The following is a 22,944-nucleotide window of genomic DNA, read 5'->3' on the forward strand; positions in this document are numbered from 1 at the left end:
TGTGAAGGTAAGTTTCTGAGGAGCCATAATTTCCCAGAAGTTATCTTCATTTCATTGCTGTTGTTGTCAGGTAGTTGGCCAGAAGCAGAGTTTCAACATTTTTCTGTAGTTTTATCTACTTTAACCTGTGTCCACAATGAGACAAACCCACCATCCAGCCTCTATCATCCAATCAAAGACCCTAAAGAGTCCAATAAGTATGCTGGCACCGAGGTGCAAAAAAACCATAAATGTAAAACCAAAACACAATAAAATAGAAAATACAACAATATTTAAGAAAACACAAAAACCTTTTACTGAACATAAAAAACCAGACAATTCAACAACTTTAATTGTTGTTGTGTTTTGCAGCTTTAGGACATCGTAAATAAGAAATCTCTAAATCCACAGACTGATATGAACACAGTCCACTCGGGCACGATGAACAACAGAGAACTGAAGCAAATTGTGGCTTCATATTTATTGTCATGGATTGTCTGTCTCTGTGGTACTTTTTTTGCCATTACAAACAAGAGTGAATGACCATCTTCTAAGAGGAGGAAAACAGATGATCCTCCAGATGTGCTGAGTGAGTTCAACTGGCAGGAAAATAAGAAAAGTGAAGTAGTAATCTAAATATGTATAGAAAAAAATGAAAGAAGACAATATTAAACATCATTTTCCTTCAAAAGTCTCACTGACTGCAAGTATTGTAACTTCAAACCTTTGACTGAATGATCCAACATCAGTGTGAAGGTTCAGATACAAGCACGCCCCCTGATGGTCATTTATATAACAATAACCATAATAACTATTTTTTAAAGCACCTTCCATACATTAGATAAAGCTCAAAGTACAAAGTATATAAAATTGCAAAAAACTGACAAATTGAAAGGTTGCAACAAACAATAAAACAAACAAACTAAAATATTTCAGTAGGATACAATAAAATAGGATATATGTATAGTAACAAAAAGAGGGAATTTGGTAATAAAAAGATAGTAACTTTGCAAGATATTAACTCGATTTGACTAATTTGGATGGCTGAAGTTTCATATTAGCTTCAGGTAAACTTATATTTTTGCACAGAAGGAGGACTGTGGATTTTGTCCCCAATCACTTACTATAAAGGCACGTTTGGAGGGGACCTTCTAACGGCCGGTATGTACAGGAAGAATGATTACAGCCAGAAAAACCTTCTTGCTCAGACTTGAAAAATTGTGAACCCGCCCTTTAAGTTTTATTGTACTAGAATTAAGACGTTTTACAGCTGAATTCATCTTGTTGAAATTCATTTAGTGGCTACCTGCTGCAGGATCATTTGTCCACCTTTATTCAACAAGAATCAGTATTTCTCAGCCTGGAAGTTACCTGTAAAAGCTGCTCTCACATCTTGTCTTCCTCCTACTCTCTGTCTGTCTTTTGCTATCATCCTTTTAAACAGGTGATCCCATTGTAGGGACATACAGCACATGTAGCTGCTGATAGACACAGATCAATTGTATTATTTCATATATTAGGTACAGCAGGTGAAGGGTTAGGGCCTGAAACACAGGTGTAAAAGGTATGCTGCTAGATGCATGATATGCACTATATTATTTAAAGAATTTGAATCTCCTTTATAATCAAACCAAAAATTTAAAAAAGCATTCAGTTTCACTACTGCTCGTGCAAATTCTGAACATAATTAAGGACCATGTATCTAGTGGCAAATCTTTTTCACCAGAAAAATTAGTCAAAGAGTCTCTGAAAGTGTGCAGGATTAAGAGAATAATTACTAGATATACTTTCACATGGGGATATTTTAGGTTTTTCTTTCTCCTTGTTCTCAATCATTCCTTATAGTAGTTTCATCATATAAACATCTAAAAACCCTGTATGTAACTGTGATTATACACACAAATACACTTTACTTTGGTTGTGAGTTTTGACGCCCAGAATGAATCTCAGTGGAGTTAACTGAAGTCAAAATTCATATTTTTCAAATGTTACCTCATTTCCAGTCAGTTAATTTCAAACATGAAAGGTTTAAATCACATTTGATGAGATGTTTATGACAGTCTACAACTCAGAAAAACAGGAATAATTCATTTATTTCTAATTTGAAAGTTTATTCTAAAACAGTAAAAAAAACAAAAAAACAATCTACCTACCAAAAATTCTGCATAAATACCTGAAATGTGAGAAAAACCCACAACCTTATTAGTTCCTGAAATGTGTTTTTTTCATGGAAGCAATCTCTTTGTATAATAGCAAATGGTCGAAATCTGCTTTTGGAATGAAGTACATCACTTCCACATGTTTGATATTGATTAAACGGCTTTAACGTACAACTCTGCAAGTGTTGTTTAAACTAGTTACACATAATATTTTTTCCCTCTAAACACGCATCTCTTCTTCCTGTAGTTTTCCTTCCTCTTCCTGTTGAACCACTGGAGGCGAGCTCTGTCCATTCTGTCCTGGCTGGCCGATGGAAACGTCCGGTCAGGAAAAATATCCTTCAGTTTGCTCAAGAAAAACACCTCCAGGTTTCGACCGGCCTGGGCCACCTCTGAGTCTGGCTGCACAGCGGAGGGAGATAGATGTACATACAGGTTTAATTCAAGGAGAGTTGACTCAGAGGACAGGTTCACAATTTTTCAAGTATGTCTTGTCCAAATGATCACTGAAAGAGGTTTTCCTCGCTGTAATCATTCCTCCTGTTCACACTGGCTATTAAAAGATCCCCTTCAAATGCGTGATGGGGACCAAAATCCACAGTCAGTTTGTGTGGAAATGCATTTAAAAGTTTATCTGAAGCTTATTTGAGGCTTCATCAGTCCAAGTTAGTCATAACAAGTGGATATCTGCCACATTTACAGTCTTTTTAGCATCAAATTCCCTCTTTGTGTTTCCCTGTTGAGCTGCAGTGGAAGTATAGTAACAAAAAGAGGGACTTTGACACTAAAAAGACTGTGACGTTGAAAGATATCTACTTGATTTGACTAATCTGGACACTGAAGCTTCATATTAGCTTCAGATAAACTTTTAAATACATTTTTGCACAGAAGGAGTCTCGTGGATTTTGGCCTCCCATCACTTACATTGTAAATGCATTATGAAGGGATTTTCTAATGGTCAGTATGAACAGCAAGAAAAACATGTTTCAATGTTAATTTGGGTACCTGACTGTTGTTTTAAACCTGAAAAATTATGAATCCATCCTTTAAAATAGGTTAGATCAACCTGATAAAGTCACTTCATTTCACATTCCTACATACTTTACATTCATCAATAAATATTTGCAGATTTTGGGACAATCAGGGGCAAAACAGTCCCTAAGAGTTTCAAAATTAGACTGTAAACCAGGTATTCGTAGAGTTTTAAATGTTAAATGTCTCTTTCTTAGTGGCAGATGGACTCAACCTGATCAGACCCCATGTAAGGAAACTATTGGCATATTATATCATGGCCTCGTTTTCTACATGTGGAACTTATTCCCGCAGGCTATATGGCGCAGAAATAATTCAATTACACCAGTAGTTAGATTAAACTGGAAAATCCACTCAGATTCTTATGACAAACTTACGTAATTGAAAGTAGCGCAGTTCTTGAACATCAGCAGGACGTCATCGACAAACTGCTCGGCGGTGAAATAGTGGAGAGTGTTGCTCTTGTCCAGTTTCCTGCGGATCACTGAAAGGTCAACGGGCCTCTTGATGATCTGGTAGTAGTTTCGGGCCTGGAGGACATTTACAGACATTAGATCACTGTAGTGGAGAATGTTGTCATACTGTATTAACATGACCGTTTGCCATGAAAGTGAAGTGGAACATTTTACATAGAGTCCACTGTTTTCTCTACTTCGGTATGTTGTTATAACGATGACATACTGCTGTCAGAGTTTTAAATGAGGCCAGCAGTTTAACTCTTCCCTTTGTTATTGCTGGATGGATGTGATGGGTGTTATTTATCAGGATAAAAAAAGAAAAGTGAATTTGTTGTTTTCGATTATCTTTCTGACTTTAGGTTTATGTGTTGAATGTTCAAAAGCAAATGTTCTTGCATATGTTGTATAAATGTTTTGAAATTTTGAATATGGACACTTGAGTCATGTGATTTGGAGTGACTTGATTTTCTACCCAAGACATTAGATCCTAAATTTTATATAATAAGTTACAGACAATTGCCCAGGTACATCTGGGATTTCAGACAAGCAGACAAACAACAGATTATTATATTCTGAGTGATTAATCAACTTATCAAATGACTGAATAGTTAATTAATTGACAGTTGATATGAATAGATTTCTTTGCCCAGAGACGACACATGGAAATTAGTTCTTAGCTATATCTGGTGCAATGAATGTATTTGTGGATTCATAATAATAATAATAATAATAATAATAATAATAATAATAATAATAATGTTTTAAATGTGATACTGATGTGATACTAAATAAGACTTGCTGTATTTTTTATGTATTTTTAATAATAATAATACATTTTATTATAGAGCACTTTTCAAGGTACTCAAAGACATTTCACACAAAAGAGGAAAAAGGAAAAAAACTAAGTATAAAACACACTGAAAGTACATTAAGTAGAAGGGGACATTAAATCAAACATTAAAGTAGCTCTAAACAGGTGAGTTTTGATTAGTTTTTGATATTTAACTAAGTGACTAATGTCTATAAGAAAAAGACTATTATCTTGTTACTGTTGCCTGTATTTGTATTGTTTGTACTGATGTGTTATTCCTTACTGCCAATGGTGATTCATCATTTGATGTGATTTCTGTAAGACACACGTGTTGCAGTAAAAATATTTAATATAAATTTGCAGGACTGACCAGAGGACTGACAGGTTCGTGGAACGGAGCGCTGAGCAGGTGACAGTACAAGAGTAGAGTCAACTTCTCACACCTCTGCAGAAAGAAACACACACACACACACAAATAAACTGACTTAAACCAGGTCAACTTCCACCACCAAACTTAGTTCTCATCATCTCATCATGAACTGACACTACGAGTCCACAACAGCTCTTGTTAGAAAGAAGCTTGTAACAAAACTGCTGCTGTAGTACAAAGCACATACTGTATAAAAGCATTTACTTCACTTTAATTTAGTGATCACAGAGGATTTCATTAACGTTTAAACCTGGTTTTCCACCTTTTTTTATATGGTAATTGTTTCTGGTGGTTCATGTAACATAAATATGTTTTAATTTTCACGGCTCTCAAAAAGACATGTACAAACATTATGTGTGATAAGAGCTGAACATCAGTACAATTAATCAACCTTTATTTGTACAGCACCTTTCATACAGGTTAGTGCAAGTCAAAGCGCAGTACAGATGACTGACAAGCCACTAATAAGTCAGAACAAATGTAAACAGTAAAACAATTTAAGACTAATGCACACAAGAAAACTATTAAAAAAATGAAAATGTAATAAAACCGATACAATATATTTAAAATCAAATAAGAACTAGATAAAATATATAAAAGACAGTGATAAATAAAACAGATCAGAGGGAATATAACATTTTAAAACATGAATACAATAAAATAAATAATTAAATTAAATAAATAATGGCCATAAGATATTCTAATTAAGTTTATGTTTAATATCAATATCTTTCAGCTGCTCTCAGATCCTCAGGCAGACTGTTTTCAACAGCTCAGAGCATAAAAACTAAATGCTGCCTCACCAAAAGTTTGTCCTGCATTTTGAAACAACTAAAAGACTCGTACCAGAGGACCTGAGAGACCGTCCTGGTTCATACATGGCAAACATGTCAGACAAGTAGGCTGCAAGGCCATGAAGTGCTTTTAATTAAAGAATCAATACAGACACTGACAACCAATGTAAGGTCTTTAAAACAGGTGTAATGTGTTCTCACCAATAAGCATTACTATAGTGTAGCCTGCTGGTAGAAAAGTGTACATTAATCTCTCTGTATCACCCAGAGAGAGAAATTACTACATTTTAGTGATATTTTTGAAATGATAAAAAGCGTATTTGGTGACAAACCCCACATGAGCTTCACCATGAGTATAGAAACCAAACTGCTCACCCTCTGGTCCTGGTTGGACAGTGTGTACGGAGCTTTGAATCCTGCGCAGGAGTGCATGTTCTCACAGTCGTAGGCCTCCGCAGGTTCATGGTCAGTTCTGCACAACGTACAAACCCAGTCGCCTCTGTAGGACATACAGTACAGAGCCTCTGTTATTCACAGCTTGGACATGAAAAAATACAGTAATTCATTACAGGGAGCACTGCATGTGAAATACATGTGTAACATTTGAGTATTTTAGAGGATAAGGCTGGAGTTGTTTTATCTTTTTATTGTAATCATTCCATAAAAAGACCAAAACCAACAATTACTTTATCCTTCTTACAAGTATCACTGTGTAGTCAAAGCCTGATGTATCTTCCACTGTTCAAAAAGTATTAAAACATGTCAAAAAGGTCAAAACTCCAGCAATACTTGTATAAAGAACAACTTTATTGTGAGACCAACTTGTTTCAGTTTGCAACCCTCATCAAGGTCATTCCTCTCAGATATTAACAAGGAACCACCAGCATGATAAGTGAGGTCAAGTCAAGTCAAGTTGTCAAAAATACTAAAAAGATGTAAGAACCCCCTTATCTTTTTAAGCTTTTATCTAAAGCTGCTCCAAGCCGGAAGGTTACGTACCACAGTCACAAAATGTGACTGCGTGATGGAGAAGTATGAAATTATTCTACAGATTTCCAGTAAATCCCAAAAAGGAAGCTTTGGTTTGTGGTGAGTTCACAAGCAAAAAACCACAGAAACAGACAAATATCAAATATTACAAATATTGCCTAAATCAGAGGATCCAAACCTGGGGGTCGGATATGTCAGGCCTACAGGAGATTATAAACTATACATATCTTCACCCTTTTGCAACACAAATTTTGTTTTTTTAATGAAATATGATTTTTCTCTTATATTCACTCTTTTGTTGCTAAATACAACTTTACATAAATGTTAATTGACTTAAAAATTACTTACTGAGATACATTTATGACTCTAAAATCATTCAAATCAAACAATCTGAGAAGTCAGTCTTGAAAAATAAGCAGTGTCACTCAGGTACGTGTACTTTACTTGAGTATTTCCATTTCAGAGGGAAATATTGTACTTTCTACGAGGAAAATGATCCAATATTTCACCAAAAATCAAAAATTAGAGAAAAAGTCCAAAAACTGAAAACAGATTTGTGTATCAGAACTGTGTTTTTTTCTTCTTTCCTCTCCCATTAATCATCTCACAACCCCTCAGATTTATCTGGTGACCCTTTGGAGGGGCCAAACCCCTAGGTTGGGAACCACTGGACTAAACTAGCTAACTGTATATAAAGTAGTTGAAACTAGCTCCACCTCCAGCAGCTACAACAGTAACATGCTGCTCTAACACTGATGTCATATATAATAATATATCAGTCAGAGGGACCAAACCACTACTTTTACTGCAATACTTTAAGTACATTTTGCTGCTAATACTTATGTATTTTTACTCAAGTGGGAGTTTTCATGGAGGACTTTTACTTGTAATGGAGTATTTTTACATTGCTGTATTGGTACTTTTACTTAAGTAAAGGATCTGAACACTTCTTCCACCACTGGACTCTACTGAAACTCTGTGACACAGGCTGCATATGTGTGTGTTCATACTTACAGTGGGAAGCTGATAAGTGGAGGTATATGACAGGCCAGGTGATAAACTTTAGGGCAGCGGTCGCAGCAGAGCAGATCTCCTCCGTTCAGACACACGGCACAGAAATCTTCACTCTCAATCTCCTCGCTCGCAGCTCCAGTTTCAGGCTTCTGGATGGATGAGTCGATCACTTCCTGGGTCGGTGAGCAGCTCTGCTCTCTTTGATCTTCACTGTTGTTCATTTGAACTACATTCGCTTCACATTTGGATTCAGACTCATCTTCTAGCTGCAGTGACTGATCCTGATCTGATTCTGGCTCTGGATCCAGTGCGATCACCATGGTCGGTTCCGGGTCTGGATCCAAATAAAGTGTTTCTGAGTCTGTTTTCCCATCCGGGTCCCATTCTTCAGATCCAGAATCAAACAGGATATAAGGCTGATCTGGATTAGAGTCACAGTCGAAGCCTGAGTCCTGCTCTGGTTCTGGAGACGAGGAGCTGTCAGGACAGTACGGCTCAGTCCAGGATGACATTGTTGTTTCTGGGAGATCAAAGGGCTCTGCTGGGTTAGACTGAGGTATCTCCTCCTCGATATCCAACATGTCTGCCTCATTGTGACTGAATCCATTCTGTGAGCAAACACAAGGAGACACAGAGGTAAGGAAAAGAGTAAAATAACCAAAAAATGATTCAAACTGATCTTTACCCTCCATGAATGAACTCTAAATACCTTGGAGTCCACGTCGACAACAGACTGGACTGGAAATGCAACACAGAGGCTGTCTACAGGAAGGGACAGAGCAGACTCCACATCTTGAGGAAGCTTAGGTCCTTCAATGTGTTCAGTAAGATGTTGCAAATCTTCTACTAGTCCGTTGTGGCAGGTGCAGTATTCTTCGCTGCTGTCTGCTGGAGCAGCAGCATCAGAGCCAGGGACACTAACAAACTCATCAGGAAGCCTGTCTCTGTGCGGAGGACTCCTCTGGATATACTGGAGCTGGTTGTTGAGAGGAGGATGCTGCAAAAACTGTTAAAAATCATGGAGAATATCTCCCATCCCCTCCATGGCCAGCTGGTCTAACAACTAATACTGTATATACCTCTTTGTTTTTGTATTTGATTTGATTTATGTCGCTACTGTGGCATTTTAATTTCCCTTTATATAATTAAAGTATCTATCTGTCTATCTATCTATCTATCTATCTGTCTGTCTATCTATCTATCTATCTATCTATCTATCTATCTATCTATCTATCTATCTATCTATCTATCTATCTATCTATCTATCTGTCTATCTATCTGTCTGTCTGTTTCTGTACCTGCTGAGGAGGATCCCAACAGCAGACATCATTGTGGAGCTCGACACATGCTGATGGCAGTCGTACCAGAGACACCACCGGCTGCAGAGATGATAAGGACACAGACTGGAAGTTCAGACGCTCCAGGCTCACTACAGCTATGGAGGAATTACCCAGAATCCTCTGGGCCTCTGGGTGAATCCTGTGGAAATAGGTAAAGACGGACTTCCTGTGAGCAGGAGAATATTTGACTATATGGCAGGCAGAGGTGCTTCAGTTTTGTTTATGACGTCCCAAATAGTCCAAATCCTAAACTATGTGTTTCAAGTAGACAAATAATTATTAATCTGTCACTTACATATATATTTTTACATAAATAATGAATGCTTTTATAAACTTTATAACATTTAAAAGTAAACTAATCAGGTGTGCCTTGTGACACATTTACAATGTATAGGATTATTTTTTAAGGTATTGGATGAATCATTTGGTCTAAAAAAAGGCCAATCATGCTTCCTCAAATCACTTGTTTTAGCAACGCAACAGTTCAAAACTCAAAGATGTTCAAATTACAATGACATAAAACTGAGACAAGCAGAAAATCCTCACATTTGAGAGGCTGGAACCATAGAATATTTGGCACTTCTTGCTTAAATATAACTTTTTTACGATTATTATCTATCAACTAATTCATTAATCAGCTCATTCATTTAAACAGTTGATCAAACAACCCAAATGTGATCATCTGAGGTGTAATTTTATCAGAAAAATTAAGAGTGAGACCTAATAGCTTAGTCAAAAGACTGAAGACCTCGTTAATCCAGGTCATTGGTGTTAAAGTCAAAGTTGAGTTGCAAATATTTTTGGATTTTGTAAAGTCTAAATTCATCAGATTCATGACTCGGGTCTGACTGGAGTCCAAGTCATGTGGCGTGAGTCCACACTTCTGACTGAAGTATGTCTTTCTTAATGATATTTTATGGTCAATAGAGAAATGTTTTACACATTTTATCATCCGACATGCATCATTTTTCATGATTAAAAACATGTTTTCTTGTTGTGTTGTCATGAGAACATGTTTCCCATGTTGTAATTTGTTTTATTACCTTATTCTCTTCAGTAAAGCTGCAACACTTTTGTCAGGATGTTGTTGTTTTTCAGATGATGGAGAAGCCGCTGTGGTTTTTCCGTTGCAACACCAGTTTGGCTCCTTCTCCGTCTCACAGAACTCAGTACTGCTGAGCTATTGAAAAATAGAATCATACCAATAATTGAATTACATTTTAATAACACTTCTCTCTCTTTTTCATCCCTTTTTTCTCTCAAGCCATTTTTCAAAAACACTGCCTATGTCTTTGTATTACGTGTTCTGTGGGGAGGCTTGGCTCCTCTGCTCTGGATGCTGGAATTGGACCAGTCTCAGATGACATGGCCTCCAGTGCCAGCTGTGGTCTACACTTGGCTTCCTGTGGCAACAGGGTGGCCCGCCTTTGGGGAAAGTTGCCATGGCGCCTGTGAGGCAAGTCCTCCATATCCAGGAGATCAGGCCTCTTGGGGTAAAAAAAAAAAACAGAAAACAGAAGAGAAAATACAGAAGAAGCTGCTGGTTTGAAATCTCATGTGTGCTGAGTGTTGATGTTAAAATAAACAAATCAAAACAAACAGAATACCATCAAAGAAGTGGTTGAATTAATTATATTTGTCTTAAGATGAGTGCTCAGATTGCTGCATTCCCTCAAGACAAAACAGTAACGCCTCAAATGTGTAATGATAATACGCACAAAGAAAAAAAGCATTGATGTACTTAACATTTAAACATTATCATCTTGCAAGAATAAAGTCTAAGTTTAAATCTTACCTGAGCGTGAATGAAAGCAATAAAAAAAAAAAACACAAGATGTCTGCTTCAGAAAGGCAGGTGAATGTGTCTCCAGGTGGGTGAGAGCCGAGGATGACGGGGACAGCACCGTTCCATGAGTCCAGTATCAAGGGGGACACGACTGATTTGATTGGTGGAGAGCTGCTGATCCAACCTCAGCCCCTTGACATTTCACCACTGTACCTGCAAGCAAATGTATCACGTTCTTTCACCCTCACCTGAGGATTTTAACTTAAAAAACAAAGCATGTAGTGAAAAAAAAACTACATGAACATATCTAAAGCTCAACGAATGTAGTACAACATCCATTAGTGAATCATTTAAGACAAATTCCCTTACAGGTTTGATGGATCCCTTCGAGGAAGTTTGTCTTTTCTTCAGCTGGAGTTTGAAGTACAGAGTTCACCTCCCGGAAATCCTGACCAATGACAAGTGCCAGGCTGTAATGTTGGTTCATGTTTTGAATAACAGACCTATGTAAATCAACTTTGTCTGATGTAGTATCACCGCAACCCGATAACCTATGCAAAAATGTCAAAGTTCATAATGTGTTTTTTTATTGTCAGTCACGCAGCCTTCTAGTTATCATATTAATTTACTTCTAGGCTTACTATACTCCATAAAATAGACCCTAAAAGTGTATTTTATTCATGTTATCATGTACACATGCCAACCTCTCTGCTCACTCTTAGCTTATCATCTCTACAAAACATGTCCCTGAAATTTCCTTTCCTCCCCTTGAATTTCTGCTGTCAACTCAACCATGTTTTTTTGGAAATAACTGCTGCCAAAGACATGAATTAATACAATGTAGAAATCCTCCCGTGAAACGTATTGCTCAGTAAATGGCTGTACTCTTTTGTTTGAGGTGGTTGTTGAATGTGTTGCGTCAGCTGTGGAAATCCTCCAGTGATGACTACACTTGATGCTTCCATCCTGTAGTAGACCAAAGGAGTGCTAAAATACGACCATAAGAAGGATTGTACAAGAAGATTTATTGACGGTCAGGGGAAGGCAGGTGAAGAAATTCTACAAAAATAATGTAAAACACTTTCAGAAGTTGTGCAAAAACAGATAATTTCCAACATGCGTATAGAAGCTGCTGAGTAATTTTCAGATATAGCTGAATGAACTCTCATGTTTTTATATTTTAATTTTCAATATGTTTTCTTTCCATCTTTTGAGAGCAATAAAAGTGTTTAGATTGATAAGATCTTTAGTTAATTGAGCACAAATTAATTCATTCAACTGATTTATTGTATGAAAATTATTCAAATTTTCATTACTGCATCGAAAGTAAAGCAACACCTCTGAGCTCTGCAGAAAAATATGTGTAAAAGGGACTTTGTATTTGTTGAATGAAATGGTTAAGTTATACACAATCCTTTAAACAAATTCTGCTGTGCAAATTTTCAGAGGTTTTTCTACAGAAATACCTTTTTAATACTGGACTGGATATCATCATCATCATTGTCGTCATTTTTGCATTTCTAAATTCTTCAGTTACAGGCTTCATGTATTGTAGTCAGATACTAATAAGGTCCAGAAAGCCTTCGGTAAAGATAAGATCTCATCAAACAAGTTCATTCCTGTTAATCTGACCAAAGATAAAACTCCGGGCTGTACTGATGATTTACAATTTCTAATTCTGTGTAAATCATCACTGACTGTCTGAGTTGGCCTTCACTCCTATAAACAGCTTAACAGTGAGGTGAAGATGCCTAGATAACCTGATGATGCAGAAAAAAGCAACACATCCAACTGGTTTTTATCACAGCTGACCTGGTTTCTACTGTATTTTCATATTTGACACAAATAAATTCTGTTTTGGTGACTGTGTAGTTACGTTTCCTCTTACATAACGCATTTGCATCGCTGCGTATGGTGTTGTTAGAATATGAATAGCCAGATTAACCACTTTTTCTCTCCTTTAAAATAATAAATACTGAGATACAGCCTAAACTAACACCCACCACTGGGCGTCGCTGTTGGTTTCTTTGGGCTTTTGGAGTCAGGAAGATAACTGATAACTGGCAAATCTCGCACAAAACCGCGTGGTTTCCAAATCCCGTTCCTCTTTCAACTAGCCTCCAAGATGGTAGGTGCTATCACGTATCCCTCCTCTGTGAAATTCAGTGATATCTATGCCCATCCTTGTTCGTTTGTACAGAAAACCACCATCCGATGGCGTTTTATAGTACAATTATCTCTCACGGTCAATGAGCGGCTGTTATTACCGTGATTTTTAAACATAGATGGATATTTTGTGAGGCTCTCCCGGGGCCTCCGGCAGCAGCAGACAGACCGGCGATTTCTGTCTAGTTTAGCATGTTTTAACCACGTATACAAGTCCTCTGCATGTTTGTCATAAATATGAGAGTGGTAGTAGCTGTTAAAATGCTAAAGTGTCTGGAAGTAACCTGTTCAGTCGTTAAAGTCTGCCGGTTGAAACGGTTGAGTTAGCATTAGCTTCCCGGGATGCTAGGCAGCATGTAAGTTAGATGGATATACTGAATGGTATGTTTAAGCTCGTTTAAGGTGGAAAACTCGCTTTTGGTGTCCGTTTTATAGAAGTTTATAGTAGATATTTATCCAAACTTCTAAGCAGAGGTTTCTTGGTTAGTGTAGTAAGCTAGCTAGCTAGCTCCATGAGTTACGATTCAGACCATGGCAGTTGAAGCTTGCTATAGATAAGATAATCTTTTTATTAAACGTTTCTTTGACAGCCTACCAAGAAGACCAAGACCAGGAAGCTCCGAGGACATGTCAGCCACGGACATGGTCGCATTGGTGAGTATAAACTTGCCTGCATATCACTTCCATGTTGATTGTAGCTGATGTGGAGTTTTGTCAGGGTTAATGAGAGCTTATTCTCCCTACAGGCAAGCACAGAAAGCATCCTGGAGGTCGTGGTAATGCTGGTGGTATGCATCACCACAGAATCAACTTCGACAAATAGTAAGTGCTGCATAACCTGTTTTCAGATGTACACATGAACTACTAGCAGCAGCAGTCTGTGCCTCATGTATCAGTAGACATTCATTGTCACAGAGGTAATCATCAGTGTCTCGTAGAGATAATTAATCTGCACAGGTGGTTGTTTAAAAACACTTAGTGTTGTTCTGAAGGTATTTCAAGAATCCCCAAAGACACTTCAAACCATCTGGATGAAAAAATATTTAACCTGCTGATTCATAAGAGTGTATTAAAACAAAGATACCTGGATAGGAAACATCACAATTTGCAAAATAAGTTAAAAATCTTCTATTGTGCAGCAGACAGTTGGGTTTTTTTTATCCAGGTGATTATGAGGTGTCTTTGGGGATACTGGAAATACTGTCAGAAAAGCAGTATGAGTTTTTAAATGATCCTCTGAGCTTCTTAAACATTGATCAGAACAGAATCAGGTTTATTGCCAAGCAATTTTACACATGCACTGAATTTGCCCTGGTGTTGTGGTGTATAACAATCAAAAAATAGAAGGTAAGAGAGAATACAAGTATCTATTCAAAGTAAGAAAATACAACTGTCTCAAATTACTGGTTAATTATCTGCTGGAGAAACCGATGGTTACCGCTGTGATCCAGATGTATGTTGATACATGAGAAGCACAAACCTACCTGTATGTGTGAGGGATGTGCTGGTATCAAATGGTCACATTACGATTATTGTAGGTGAAAAATGGTATCACGACAGTCATTGTTCTCCGAAGTCCAATTAGTGCTAAAATATAGTTAAATTACTTCACACCATGATCGCCTGGGATTTATTCACTGAGCTGTTGTTCAACACTGTAAATAAAAGTTGGTTGTTCAAAGTTTAAGACTGTTGACTGCAAATTGCTTTATATTTTGGAAATCCATGAAATTTTCCTGATTTTTATGGAGGGCAGTAACTTTTTAGTAAGTATTAATCTCCCGGTGTTAACAGTCAAATTAATTTTTAAAAGGCATTTGTAAACACATACAGAAGTTATACTGAGATCTTACAGACCACTTGTGGCTAAACAGAATCAAACTGCTAATAAAGGCAGGAACACTGCTGCATTCAGTGTCCTCTGAAAACAACAACAATCACAGAAATGATGGTAATGGTTGGTAGTATTGATACCGTCAGAATGTTTCACCACAGTCTTTACAGTAAAAAAGGTATATCGGCACATCTCTAGTAGTGTTAAGATGCTCAGGAGGGAAATGTATCTTGAATGTATTTATGTTCTTGTTCATACTTTGGTCAGTGCCGTGCAAAGTTTCAGTTTACTGTTTCTGGGGAAAGTGAGGTCCAACACCTGTGGCCTTTGGTAGTGTGTCAGTGTATCTCTGCTGTTAGGATCATGGTTTAGAGACTAGAGTCTCATCTTGACACATATCATTGTCTTGGTGTGCTTGAGTCCTCTTAGAGTAAAGACTGGTCCTATTCACCGACTGTATCTCTTGTAGGTCAGTCAACCACATGGGCAGTTATATTTATTATAGCTCGACCTATCACTGCTGTCATCGGACTCATTCTGCACTCACATCACACCAAAATCAGAGATATACAGTAGTCAAGAATGTGCTTGTAGAAATATAGAGCCCACTTTGATAAGTGACTCATGCTCTTTATACAGATGTCTGGAATAATGTGATTTATAAGACAGAATAATGGGGATGAAGCTGCAGCGATTAATGGGTTAGTTGATTGACAGAAAATTATTCAGCAGCTGTTTTCAAGTAAAAATGCCAAATATTTGCTGGTTGCAGCTTCCCAGATGAAGATTGACTCCTTTTTTTTTTATATCTGATAAACTGAATATCTTTTGGTTTTAGTCTGTACAAGCGGTTTGAATAAATCACCTTTGACTGTGGGGAAATGATAATGGATTATCTAACATTTTATTGAAATGAGTAATCAGGAAAATAATTGTCAGACTAATTGATCATAAATAATTGTCAGCTGCAGCCCTAAATGGAAATGAACTTATGGTTGGTGCAAAATTTAAAATGTGCATTCAGATTGTTAGTCTATGTGTTTGCATTTAGAAGAAGCAAAGTTTGGTTTTAGTATTCTTAGTATAAAATGAATCTATTACAATTCAAAACAAGTTTTAACTAATTTGTCAAGCACAGATTTATAATAGAGGAACACCTAAACATAATGATTGATTACCTGTCAACGTGCTAATCTTGCATTGAGTTTAATGTCTGTCCTCCCTGTGTGTCTTCTTCAGCCATCCTGGGTACTTTGGTAAGGTGGGTATGAGACATTACCACCTGAAGAGGAACACAGCCCACTGCCCCACCATCAACCTGGACAAGCTGTGGACTCTGGTGAGCGAGCAGACCAGGCTCAACTATGGCAAGAAGCCCGAAGGACCCGCCCCCATCATCGATGCCGTGCGCGCTGTAAGTTTTAGTCGATATCATCATTACTGACTTGTCTGTAGTCTTCATCACTATGAAATAAAGGGATATATGGGGCCTGTAAAACCACACTGTGCATGTATCAGGCCAAGCAACAGGAAACTAAATAAACAACACTCTAATGTTGATGTTCATGACGACTGCTGAACATTTGGCTGCACTGGTCTGGCTGCAGTGTGCATGTCGTAGCAGAGCTCAGACTGGAAACAGGTGATTTACCTTAATCTGCCAAAGGTTTAAAAATATGCCTTCAAACAACTTTAAAGCCTTTCTGTATTTTATCTTTTATAGTTGCAGATATGGAAAACAAAACTCTAGGTTTTAGGAGTGGATAGTTTGAGCCATTTCTCAATTAACAAAGCCTTATTGGATCGCTATAACTGAACAAAGCAGAGATTATTCTTGTGTGTATTTGTGACAAACTCATTAAAAAGTTAGATATGTTAAGACATTTTTGAGTTTGTTTGAGTTGTATTTTTACTTTAATGGAGATTAGTTTACCTGCCTGTTCCCAGTCTTGACCTAAACAAGGTTTAACATGTCTAAGATCCTGGATGCAGAGATGCAACTGTAACTGGTCTCTAACATCTGGCTTGTGTAGTTTTCAAATATATTTATTTTAGAATCGAGGTTTCATTTAGTTCTGCCAAGTATTTTTATTCCGAAATATTTAGCATGCATAAATCTTGACCTTTTTTCATTTTTACTTTTCACCAAACTAATTTTCTCCACATTGTCACAGAAGCTTTAATTTTGTTATGTTAACATCAGTGTAGTTTATTGTCACGCTTCACACTGACATGTGTTACAAACAAACAAGGACTGAACTGCATCAGCTGACATTGAGACATTGTTTCATACACGCTTTGTTTTGCTGTAGAATCGCTAACATGCAAATGATTAGTGGTAATTTCTGAAATACATAGATTAATTTTTTTCTAAAGAAAGTTTTGAACTTTTCCATTAATAATACAGTTAGTAGTGTGTTGGATGACCAGTGTTAAAAGGAGAATCGCTCCTAATATGTCCTTTTTTATTTGAGGATCGTCTAGTGTGTCACATACTGTATCATTGCGTCGCTTTGAATTTTGGTAACATCTCCAATGTGTCGCTGTATATGAAATATCTTGGAATTTTGTTTTGTCTTTTTACATTTGAGGTTTTCACTCTTCAGTTGTGTCCAATCAGTGTTTCAATATCTTCAGTTGTTGCCCTTTTGTTCTTGTATGTTTGAACGGTGTATTATTGTTTACTGGAGTTTGTCATGTAATACAGTGGTCTTTGCCGGTTGCATTAATGTTTTTGTTTTTTTACTTCACAGGGCTACTACAAAGTTCTTGGCAAAGGCAAACTGCCCAAGCAGCCCGTGATCGTCAAGGCCAAGTTCTTCAGCCGAAGGGCCGAGGAGAAGATCAAGGCAGTGGGAGGAGCCTGCGTGCTGATGGCATAATGCTCCTGTCAGTGTGTTTTTTCAAAAATAAACTGTATAAATGGGAGCCAAGAGTTTGTCATGTCTGATTTTTAACTGGATCTTTGAGTTTTTCTTTGAGTAAAAATGCTAGAAGGTTGTTGCATATTTTAAAATATGGTGCAAATATAAAATTGGCATGTCTCTTCAGATAGTCTTATGCTGAGATGAAATAAGATGTCATCAACCTATGTTTTAAGACAGAAAGCATTGTTAGACATTGGTTAAAATGTTAAGTTTTGCACAGTGCTGCTTTGAATCATTTGAGCTGAAGTATGAACTGCAGCTGCATGGTTACACTGTTAAAGATGTTAAAAGTATTTGTATTGGCCAAGTTCGGTCGTCAATGAGTCATCTCAAGGTCACTGCAGGTCTTGAATTTGAAAACTGATTTGAACTTCTCTCAAACACTTGATCCTGATGGTCAACTGAAGCAGGTTAAAGGATTTGGCCTCAATAATCAAAAGACTTTGGGAAGTCTTGAAAGTAGAAATTAATGGCACTTCATCCTGGTTAAGCTCTGAAACATGATAAATTATGTAAAATTTATATTTTATGCACACCATTACCTCTGTTAAGCAGTGATCATAATAGTGCAAAGAGTAGCTATTCCACTCTAATTTAATGAGCAGCTACCACAAGAGATTCAGAATCGTTTTATAAGCCAATGTAAGAATACAAAGAATGTGTCTTTGCATTTGGTTGCACAAAAGACAACATAGAAGAACAAAAATAGAACACAAGAAGGTATAGTGATGATGAAATGAACAAAGTAATATCAAAATTATTTACAGAACGAAACGGTTTTGAAATGGGATTTAAAAACCGTACAAAGGAAATATGGACAAAGAAATGAAATAAAAGAAGGTAAAGGGTAAAAAATTTAAAATGACGTGCATAAATAAATTATGTAACAGTGGAGGTTGGATGCAATGAACAATATAAAGATCAGTTTGATGAAATAAAATGACAAGTGCAGAGATTAAATGAGGGATGTCAAATGTAAAATCCAGTTCAGCTATTTCAGATAGCTGAACTGGATAGACAGATAGATAGATTTGTGATATTCATTTCTGTAAAGGAACAGAAATGGGAATAATAAATAATGAATACAATAAATAAGACTAAAAATGATATATGTGTATCTGTAGAGTATTAAATAACAGAAGAACCAGTATTTGCAAATTACACTAGAAATTAAGATAACATTTCCAGCACACGTGATTTAGTTTGATGAGCTTCACATTCAAGGAGGAGGAAGGAGAAGAGGAGAGGGAGAGGAGAAGGAGGGGAGGAGGGAAGGAGGGGAGGAGGGGAGGAGGGGAGGAGGAGGGGGGCGGGGTCTTACGTGCAGGATTTCCTGCCCTGTCATTTGAAAACCGCAGCACGGCCGCGGCTGTGTGAAACTCCTCAAACTAAACATGGAGATTATGAGAAGAACCACATTTAAAAGGTAACTATGAAGAGGTTTTGACGTCTGTTAAAGCTCGTGTTTAACTGCTCAGCTCGCGGTGCGCGCGCCGAGGTAAACAACAGGTAAATAAGCTCTTAAACCTTGTTGACTTGTTGGCGCGGCGGTGATCTCATTATGACGAAACGAACACAGAACGTGACGTGAGCAGTTTGAATGTTTTGGCGTCTCTGTGTTTGTGTTGACCAGCTGCAGTAAACGACTGTCTGTCTCAACAGAGAAAGTGAGTAGATCCAGGAAAGTGATAAGTACCTCCTTGTGTGCGCGTTAATCTTCACGCATGCGCTGTTTCACTGCATTTCACGCGTTCACTTGTAGGAGTACATGAGGTACATCTCAAGTCTCTTAACTGCATCCACGTTTCCCTCACTTGCGTCTTTTCCTCGCGTCTGTGGATACGAGGGGAGAAGAAACGAGGAAATAAGTTTTTAGAGAAATGAGACGTCCTTATTTCCTCCGAAGCGTCACGTGAAGCGACGTCCGTTTGTGATGACATCTGATCACAGCTGGATCAGCTGTCAGTCGGCTTTAACAGCTGTAGAGACTTTTGATGGAGTTTGTATCTGCACACATGTTCACTGTGCTCGCACTAATAAAAGATACACAGTTATCACTGCCAGCAGCTGTTTACTGTGTCCTGCTCAGAGGCACAGGAGCCATTTCTACTGGCAGAATGTGTTTATATTGTTTATTAATTATTTGCATCTGTATTTATTGATATTCTTATTGTGAATTCATTATTCAATAACCCACAATATGAGCAGGGTGTCTTTTGAACACTGGAAATTATTTATTCGGCTAAATGTTTCAGAGAAAATTGAAATGATGTAACTCATATCAAACCTGACGCCCAGGAATTTTCAGCCTCACATGTGACTAAATGGAAATGATGTAAAATATTAATGTGTTTAAAAAGTGTTTCTTGCTGACTGACAGACTCTCCCTGACTTTAATTTTATCCGTAATAAAAGTTAATGTGGGAAATAACAGATCATGAAAAGAAAAATATTTATAATAAAGGAAGAAAGTTGTTTATGTTTCTTTTGTTGATCAGATTAAACCTAAAGATATTCAGTTTAACATCATAGAAGACAAAGAAAACCAGCAAATATTCACATCTGAGAAGCTGGAACAACTTAATTTTTGGCATTCTTGCCTAAAAATGGCTGAAACAATCATCAAAATAGTTGCTGATTAAATTTCTGTTGATTGAATAACCGTTTCATCAAATCGTTAGAAAAGACTATTTGGAACAAAGTCTGTTGAGCTTCATAGTGAGGTTTGTGATACCAGGAAACAGGCTGATTGAGCGCATTTTGTTTCTTCCTTCGCTCAGGTGAAGGTCACCTGTGTTTAACTCGACGTCATGGCAAGCCAAGCCTGGCTGGAGTCTTCCCTGCGGCGCTCTGCCAGCCTGGGCCTGGAGGTGCTGCAGCGGGCCTCCAGGCGGAGTGTAGACTGGACGAGCACCAGTGCATCCCAGACCCCCACAACCACAGATGAAGACACACAAACACCTGTCGAGGTTCTTGCATGTCTTTTATATATATATGATCCCCACTTCCATGAATGTATTTTGAATCCTTTGCTGGGTTTTATATCTGCTCATCTTGGTCATCATGATATTTTCTTATGTTGCTTTCTCAGGGAAGACACATAGAGCTCGATGATGCCTTTGCAACCATCGCAGAGTTCATGGCGCAGACGACCTATCAGTGCAAAGTCAGTAATTGTTTTCCTGCATCCCCAAAGCTTTTAGCTACAGACTTGGAAGACTAAAATGTGACTGTTGTTTGTGCTGCAGAAGTTTTATGTGTCTTGCACTGAGCCCAGCGACAATGAGAGGAAACACGTGTCCAGGTTCCATACACGACCAGCTGCTGGGACGACAACAACATCTGCACTGCCACCGAGGAAACATGTAAGCACTTTGTACAACAAAAATACCCTGATGATCTGTAAATGTTCAGGTGTGTTAATAGCTCTGTTAAAGCTGCACTACAGGGCAGAAATGCTCTTTAACGAGCCGTGTCAGCTTTTTAAAGTTATCATGCCCGACCTGTTAGCAAACACCGAAACAGTAACATGGACGTACTGCTAGAGGTGTGTCTGTCACCATCTTATGAATGCCAGATCAATACTCACTGACATTTTTAGCTTTAGTTTGGTCCCCTAACCCCTGAACTATACAATATTTAACTCCATTCAATACACCAGGTACTTGTTTCCTTCAGTACAGCCACAGCTTTGCTCAGGACAGATGGCAAATGCTCAGTTTTTGTGAGCTTTTGTGCCTGGAGTGGCTGTGCTTGAGGGTCGTGGAAAGCTGAACCATACGACCAAACAAGCCAGCAAACTGAAACATCAAATGTTGTAGGAAGCCAGTACTGGCAGATCTTTCACATCATGGAAAAAATATTGCTTAATGCAGCTCTAAAGAAATAGGTTCTTGAAAGAACAGTGGCCAAAACTGTAGATTTGGTTAATCTAGAATGACACATTGAAAACACCACAGTTGGCTGTGATAGACTGAGACAAATCACATCAAAACATACAAACACATGCAAAAATTTCTAGTATTTCTTTTTAGGTCTCAACATCTCCTGAGAATAGTGACTCTTGAAATCAAAACACACACGAGCACATGTGCAATTAACTACTGAGTGCTCAACATCCTGTGGGGGGGAAAAAATAATTCTGTATTTCAAGAAGAGAGAGAGAGACAGAGAAGTTGGGACTTATTGAAAGGAATTCTATTGCAGATTTCTTAGAGCCAGCAACTAGTAGTCAGTAGAAAAACTTTACAGTAGCTGCTTTGTTAGCAGAAATATTACGGCGAGACATTTTGATGCCTCACTTCACCCCAAATGAGGCCTTGTTGTGTTACTCTCGTATCAGAGAGGTGTGGCTGGATACGAGGTGTGCTTTTCAATCTGCCACAGTATTTAAAAACAGAGCTGTAGACTCTGTTTAAAAGTGATCTATTCTAATAGTATAGACTTTATTGAACAAAATAACAATAATGAAAGCAGCAAGACCACAACTGTTTCATCATGATCTCATATTAAATCCATCCGTACAAATGCAACACCAGTAGATTCTCAGCAGATGTCGCTATTTTACTGAATCAAATCTCAGAAAGTTTCCCTCATCACTACCTCACATCACTTCCACATCAGCTCCACTCATCAGCTGCACTGGTTGCTGCTTAGAACCAAAAACAAAAAGAGAAAACTTCAACATTCAAATCTCGTCGTGTCTTCAGGGTCGTGTGTCGGACGCAGGTGAAGACTTCTACATCGAGGTTTCACCCGGAACTTACGCCATCACCGCCAGCATGCCTGAGTCACATCAGCAGACGCAGCTGGTGAGCATCAACGCTGGGGAGAGTGTCGACCTCACCTTTAACCTCTGACCTCTCACCTGACCAAACTCCTCAACCTTAACCTTCAATTACAAAACCGAGCATTGCTTAAGCTGTGTGTGTGTGTGTTTTATTGCTTCTTTTATACCAGTATTTGCAGTAAGAGTTTACAATTTATTTTTATATCAAAATGTTTTATTTGCTGCACATTGAGAAGCCATATTTTGCTGCATTTTACCTGAGTGTTTTATTATGTAGATTGTGTGTCGAAATTCTGCCATAGAACATCATGTACTGCACTTAATATTTGTACCTGCACTAATACTACATCACTGTATTAAAATAAAGTGTTTTTTAATTAATATTTTGGTGTTTGGTTTGTTTTTCACCAGCTTTATATGGATACATGGTCAATC

At 37.8% G+C, this 22,944-nt stretch overlaps 3 protein-coding genes and 1 non-coding gene across 8 annotated transcripts; 3 read left to right on the top strand and 1 right to left on the bottom strand.

Annotated features, from left to right (window-relative positions):
• Nucleotides 1-335: 335 nt before the first annotated feature.
• On the bottom strand, nt 336-11,351 carry LOC122986128 (E3 ubiquitin-protein ligase TRIM33-like). 2 transcript variants are annotated; one of them, XM_044357240.1, is made up of 11 exons: nt 11,163-11,351; nt 10,803-11,006; nt 10,309-10,494; nt 10,051-10,187; nt 8,966-9,146; nt 8,377-8,643; nt 7,668-8,275; nt 6,039-6,162; nt 4,810-4,884; nt 3,548-3,700; nt 336-2,540 (listed from the first exon to the last, which is right to left on the bottom strand). In XM_044357240.1, exons 3-11 carry the CDS (start codon nt 10,474-10,476, stop codon nt 2,337-2,339), a joined length of 1,917 nt encoding a protein of 638 aa, XP_044213175.1. In that variant the 5' UTR covers nt 10,477-10,494; nt 10,803-11,006; nt 11,163-11,351; the 3' UTR covers nt 336-2,336. The 2 variants fall into 2 exon arrangements, with proteins under 2 accessions (XP_044213175.1, XP_044213174.1); XM_044357239.1 differs by having other exon boundaries at nt 8,377-8,673.
• A 1,527-nt stretch (nt 11,352-12,878) lies between these two features.
• Nucleotides 12,879-17,721, top strand: rpl27a (ribosomal protein L27a). 2 transcript variants are annotated; one of them, XM_044357241.1, is made up of 5 exons: nt 12,879-12,921; nt 13,550-13,613; nt 13,706-13,781; nt 16,033-16,207; nt 17,547-17,721. In XM_044357241.1, exons 1-5 carry the CDS (start codon nt 12,919-12,921, stop codon nt 17,673-17,675), a joined length of 447 nt encoding a protein of 148 aa, XP_044213176.1. In that variant the 5' UTR covers nt 12,879-12,918; the 3' UTR covers nt 17,676-17,721. The 2 variants fall into 2 exon arrangements, with proteins under 2 accessions (XP_044213176.1, XP_044213177.1); XM_044357242.1 differs by lacking the exon at nt 12,879-12,921 and adding an exon at nt 13,318-13,340.
• Nucleotides 15,162-15,291, top strand: LOC122986579. The gene has a single exon (XR_006404338.1). It is a non-coding gene; the product is annotated as a small nucleolar RNA SNORA3/SNORA45 family (small nucleolar RNA).
• A 1,304-nt stretch (nt 17,722-19,025) lies between the features above and the next one.
• Nucleotides 19,026-22,892, top strand: akip1 (A kinase (PRKA) interacting protein 1). Of its 3 annotated transcripts, none has more exons than XM_044357866.1 (5): nt 19,026-19,146; nt 20,501-20,689; nt 20,812-20,886; nt 20,969-21,085; nt 22,430-22,892. In XM_044357866.1, exons 2-5 carry the CDS (start codon nt 20,531-20,533, stop codon nt 22,577-22,579), a joined length of 501 nt encoding a protein of 166 aa, XP_044213801.1. In that variant the 5' UTR covers nt 19,026-19,146; nt 20,501-20,530; the 3' UTR covers nt 22,580-22,892. The 3 variants fall into 3 exon arrangements, with proteins under 3 accessions (XP_044213801.1, XP_044213803.1, XP_044213802.1); XM_044357868.1 differs by lacking the exon at nt 19,026-19,146 and adding an exon at nt 19,150-19,229; XM_044357867.1 differs by lacking the exon at nt 19,026-19,146 and adding an exon at nt 19,298-19,387.
• Nucleotides 22,893-22,944: the final 52 nt, after the last annotated feature.

The sequence above is a fragment of the Thunnus albacares genome, chromosome 7 (assembly GCF_914725855.1).
Source record: "Thunnus albacares chromosome 7, fThuAlb1.1, whole genome shotgun sequence".
Classification (NCBI taxonomy): domain Eukaryota; kingdom Metazoa; phylum Chordata; class Actinopteri; order Scombriformes; family Scombridae; genus Thunnus; species Thunnus albacares.

Bases quoted from the DNA above. Each gene is read 5' to 3' on its own strand.
- rpl27a (XM_044357241.1), top strand. The intron at 13,782-16,032 runs GTAAGTGCTGCA...TGTCTTCTTCAG, and splicing joins AGAATCAACTTCGACAAATA to CCATCCTGGGTACTTTGGTA. The intron at 16,208-17,546 runs GTAAGTTTTAGT...TTTACTTCACAG, and splicing joins TCATCGATGCCGTGCGCGCT to GGCTACTACAAAGTTCTTGG.
- akip1 (XM_044357866.1), top strand. From the start codon at position 20,531: ATGGCAAGCCAAGCCTGGCTGGAGTCTTCCCTGCGGCGCTCTGCCAGC. The intron at 20,690-20,811 runs GTTCTTGCATGT...TTGCTTTCTCAG, and splicing joins ACACACAAACACCTGTCGAG to GGAAGACACATAGAGCTCGA. The intron at 21,086-22,429 runs GTAAGCACTTTG...TCGTGTCTTCAG, and splicing joins CACTGCCACCGAGGAAACAT to GGTCGTGTGTCGGACGCAGG.
- LOC122986128 (XM_044357239.1), bottom strand. From the start codon at position 10,476: ATGGAGGACTTGCCTCACAGGCGCCATGGCAACTTTCCCCAAAGGCGG. The intron at 9,147-10,050 runs GTAATAAAACAA...CTATTTCCACAG, and splicing joins GCTTTACTGAAGAGAATAAG to GATTCACCCAGAGGCCCAGA. The intron at 2,541-3,547 runs GTAAGTTTGTCA...TCCGCTGTGCAG, and splicing joins ACTGCGCTACTTTCAATTAC to CCAGACTCAGAGGTGGCCCA.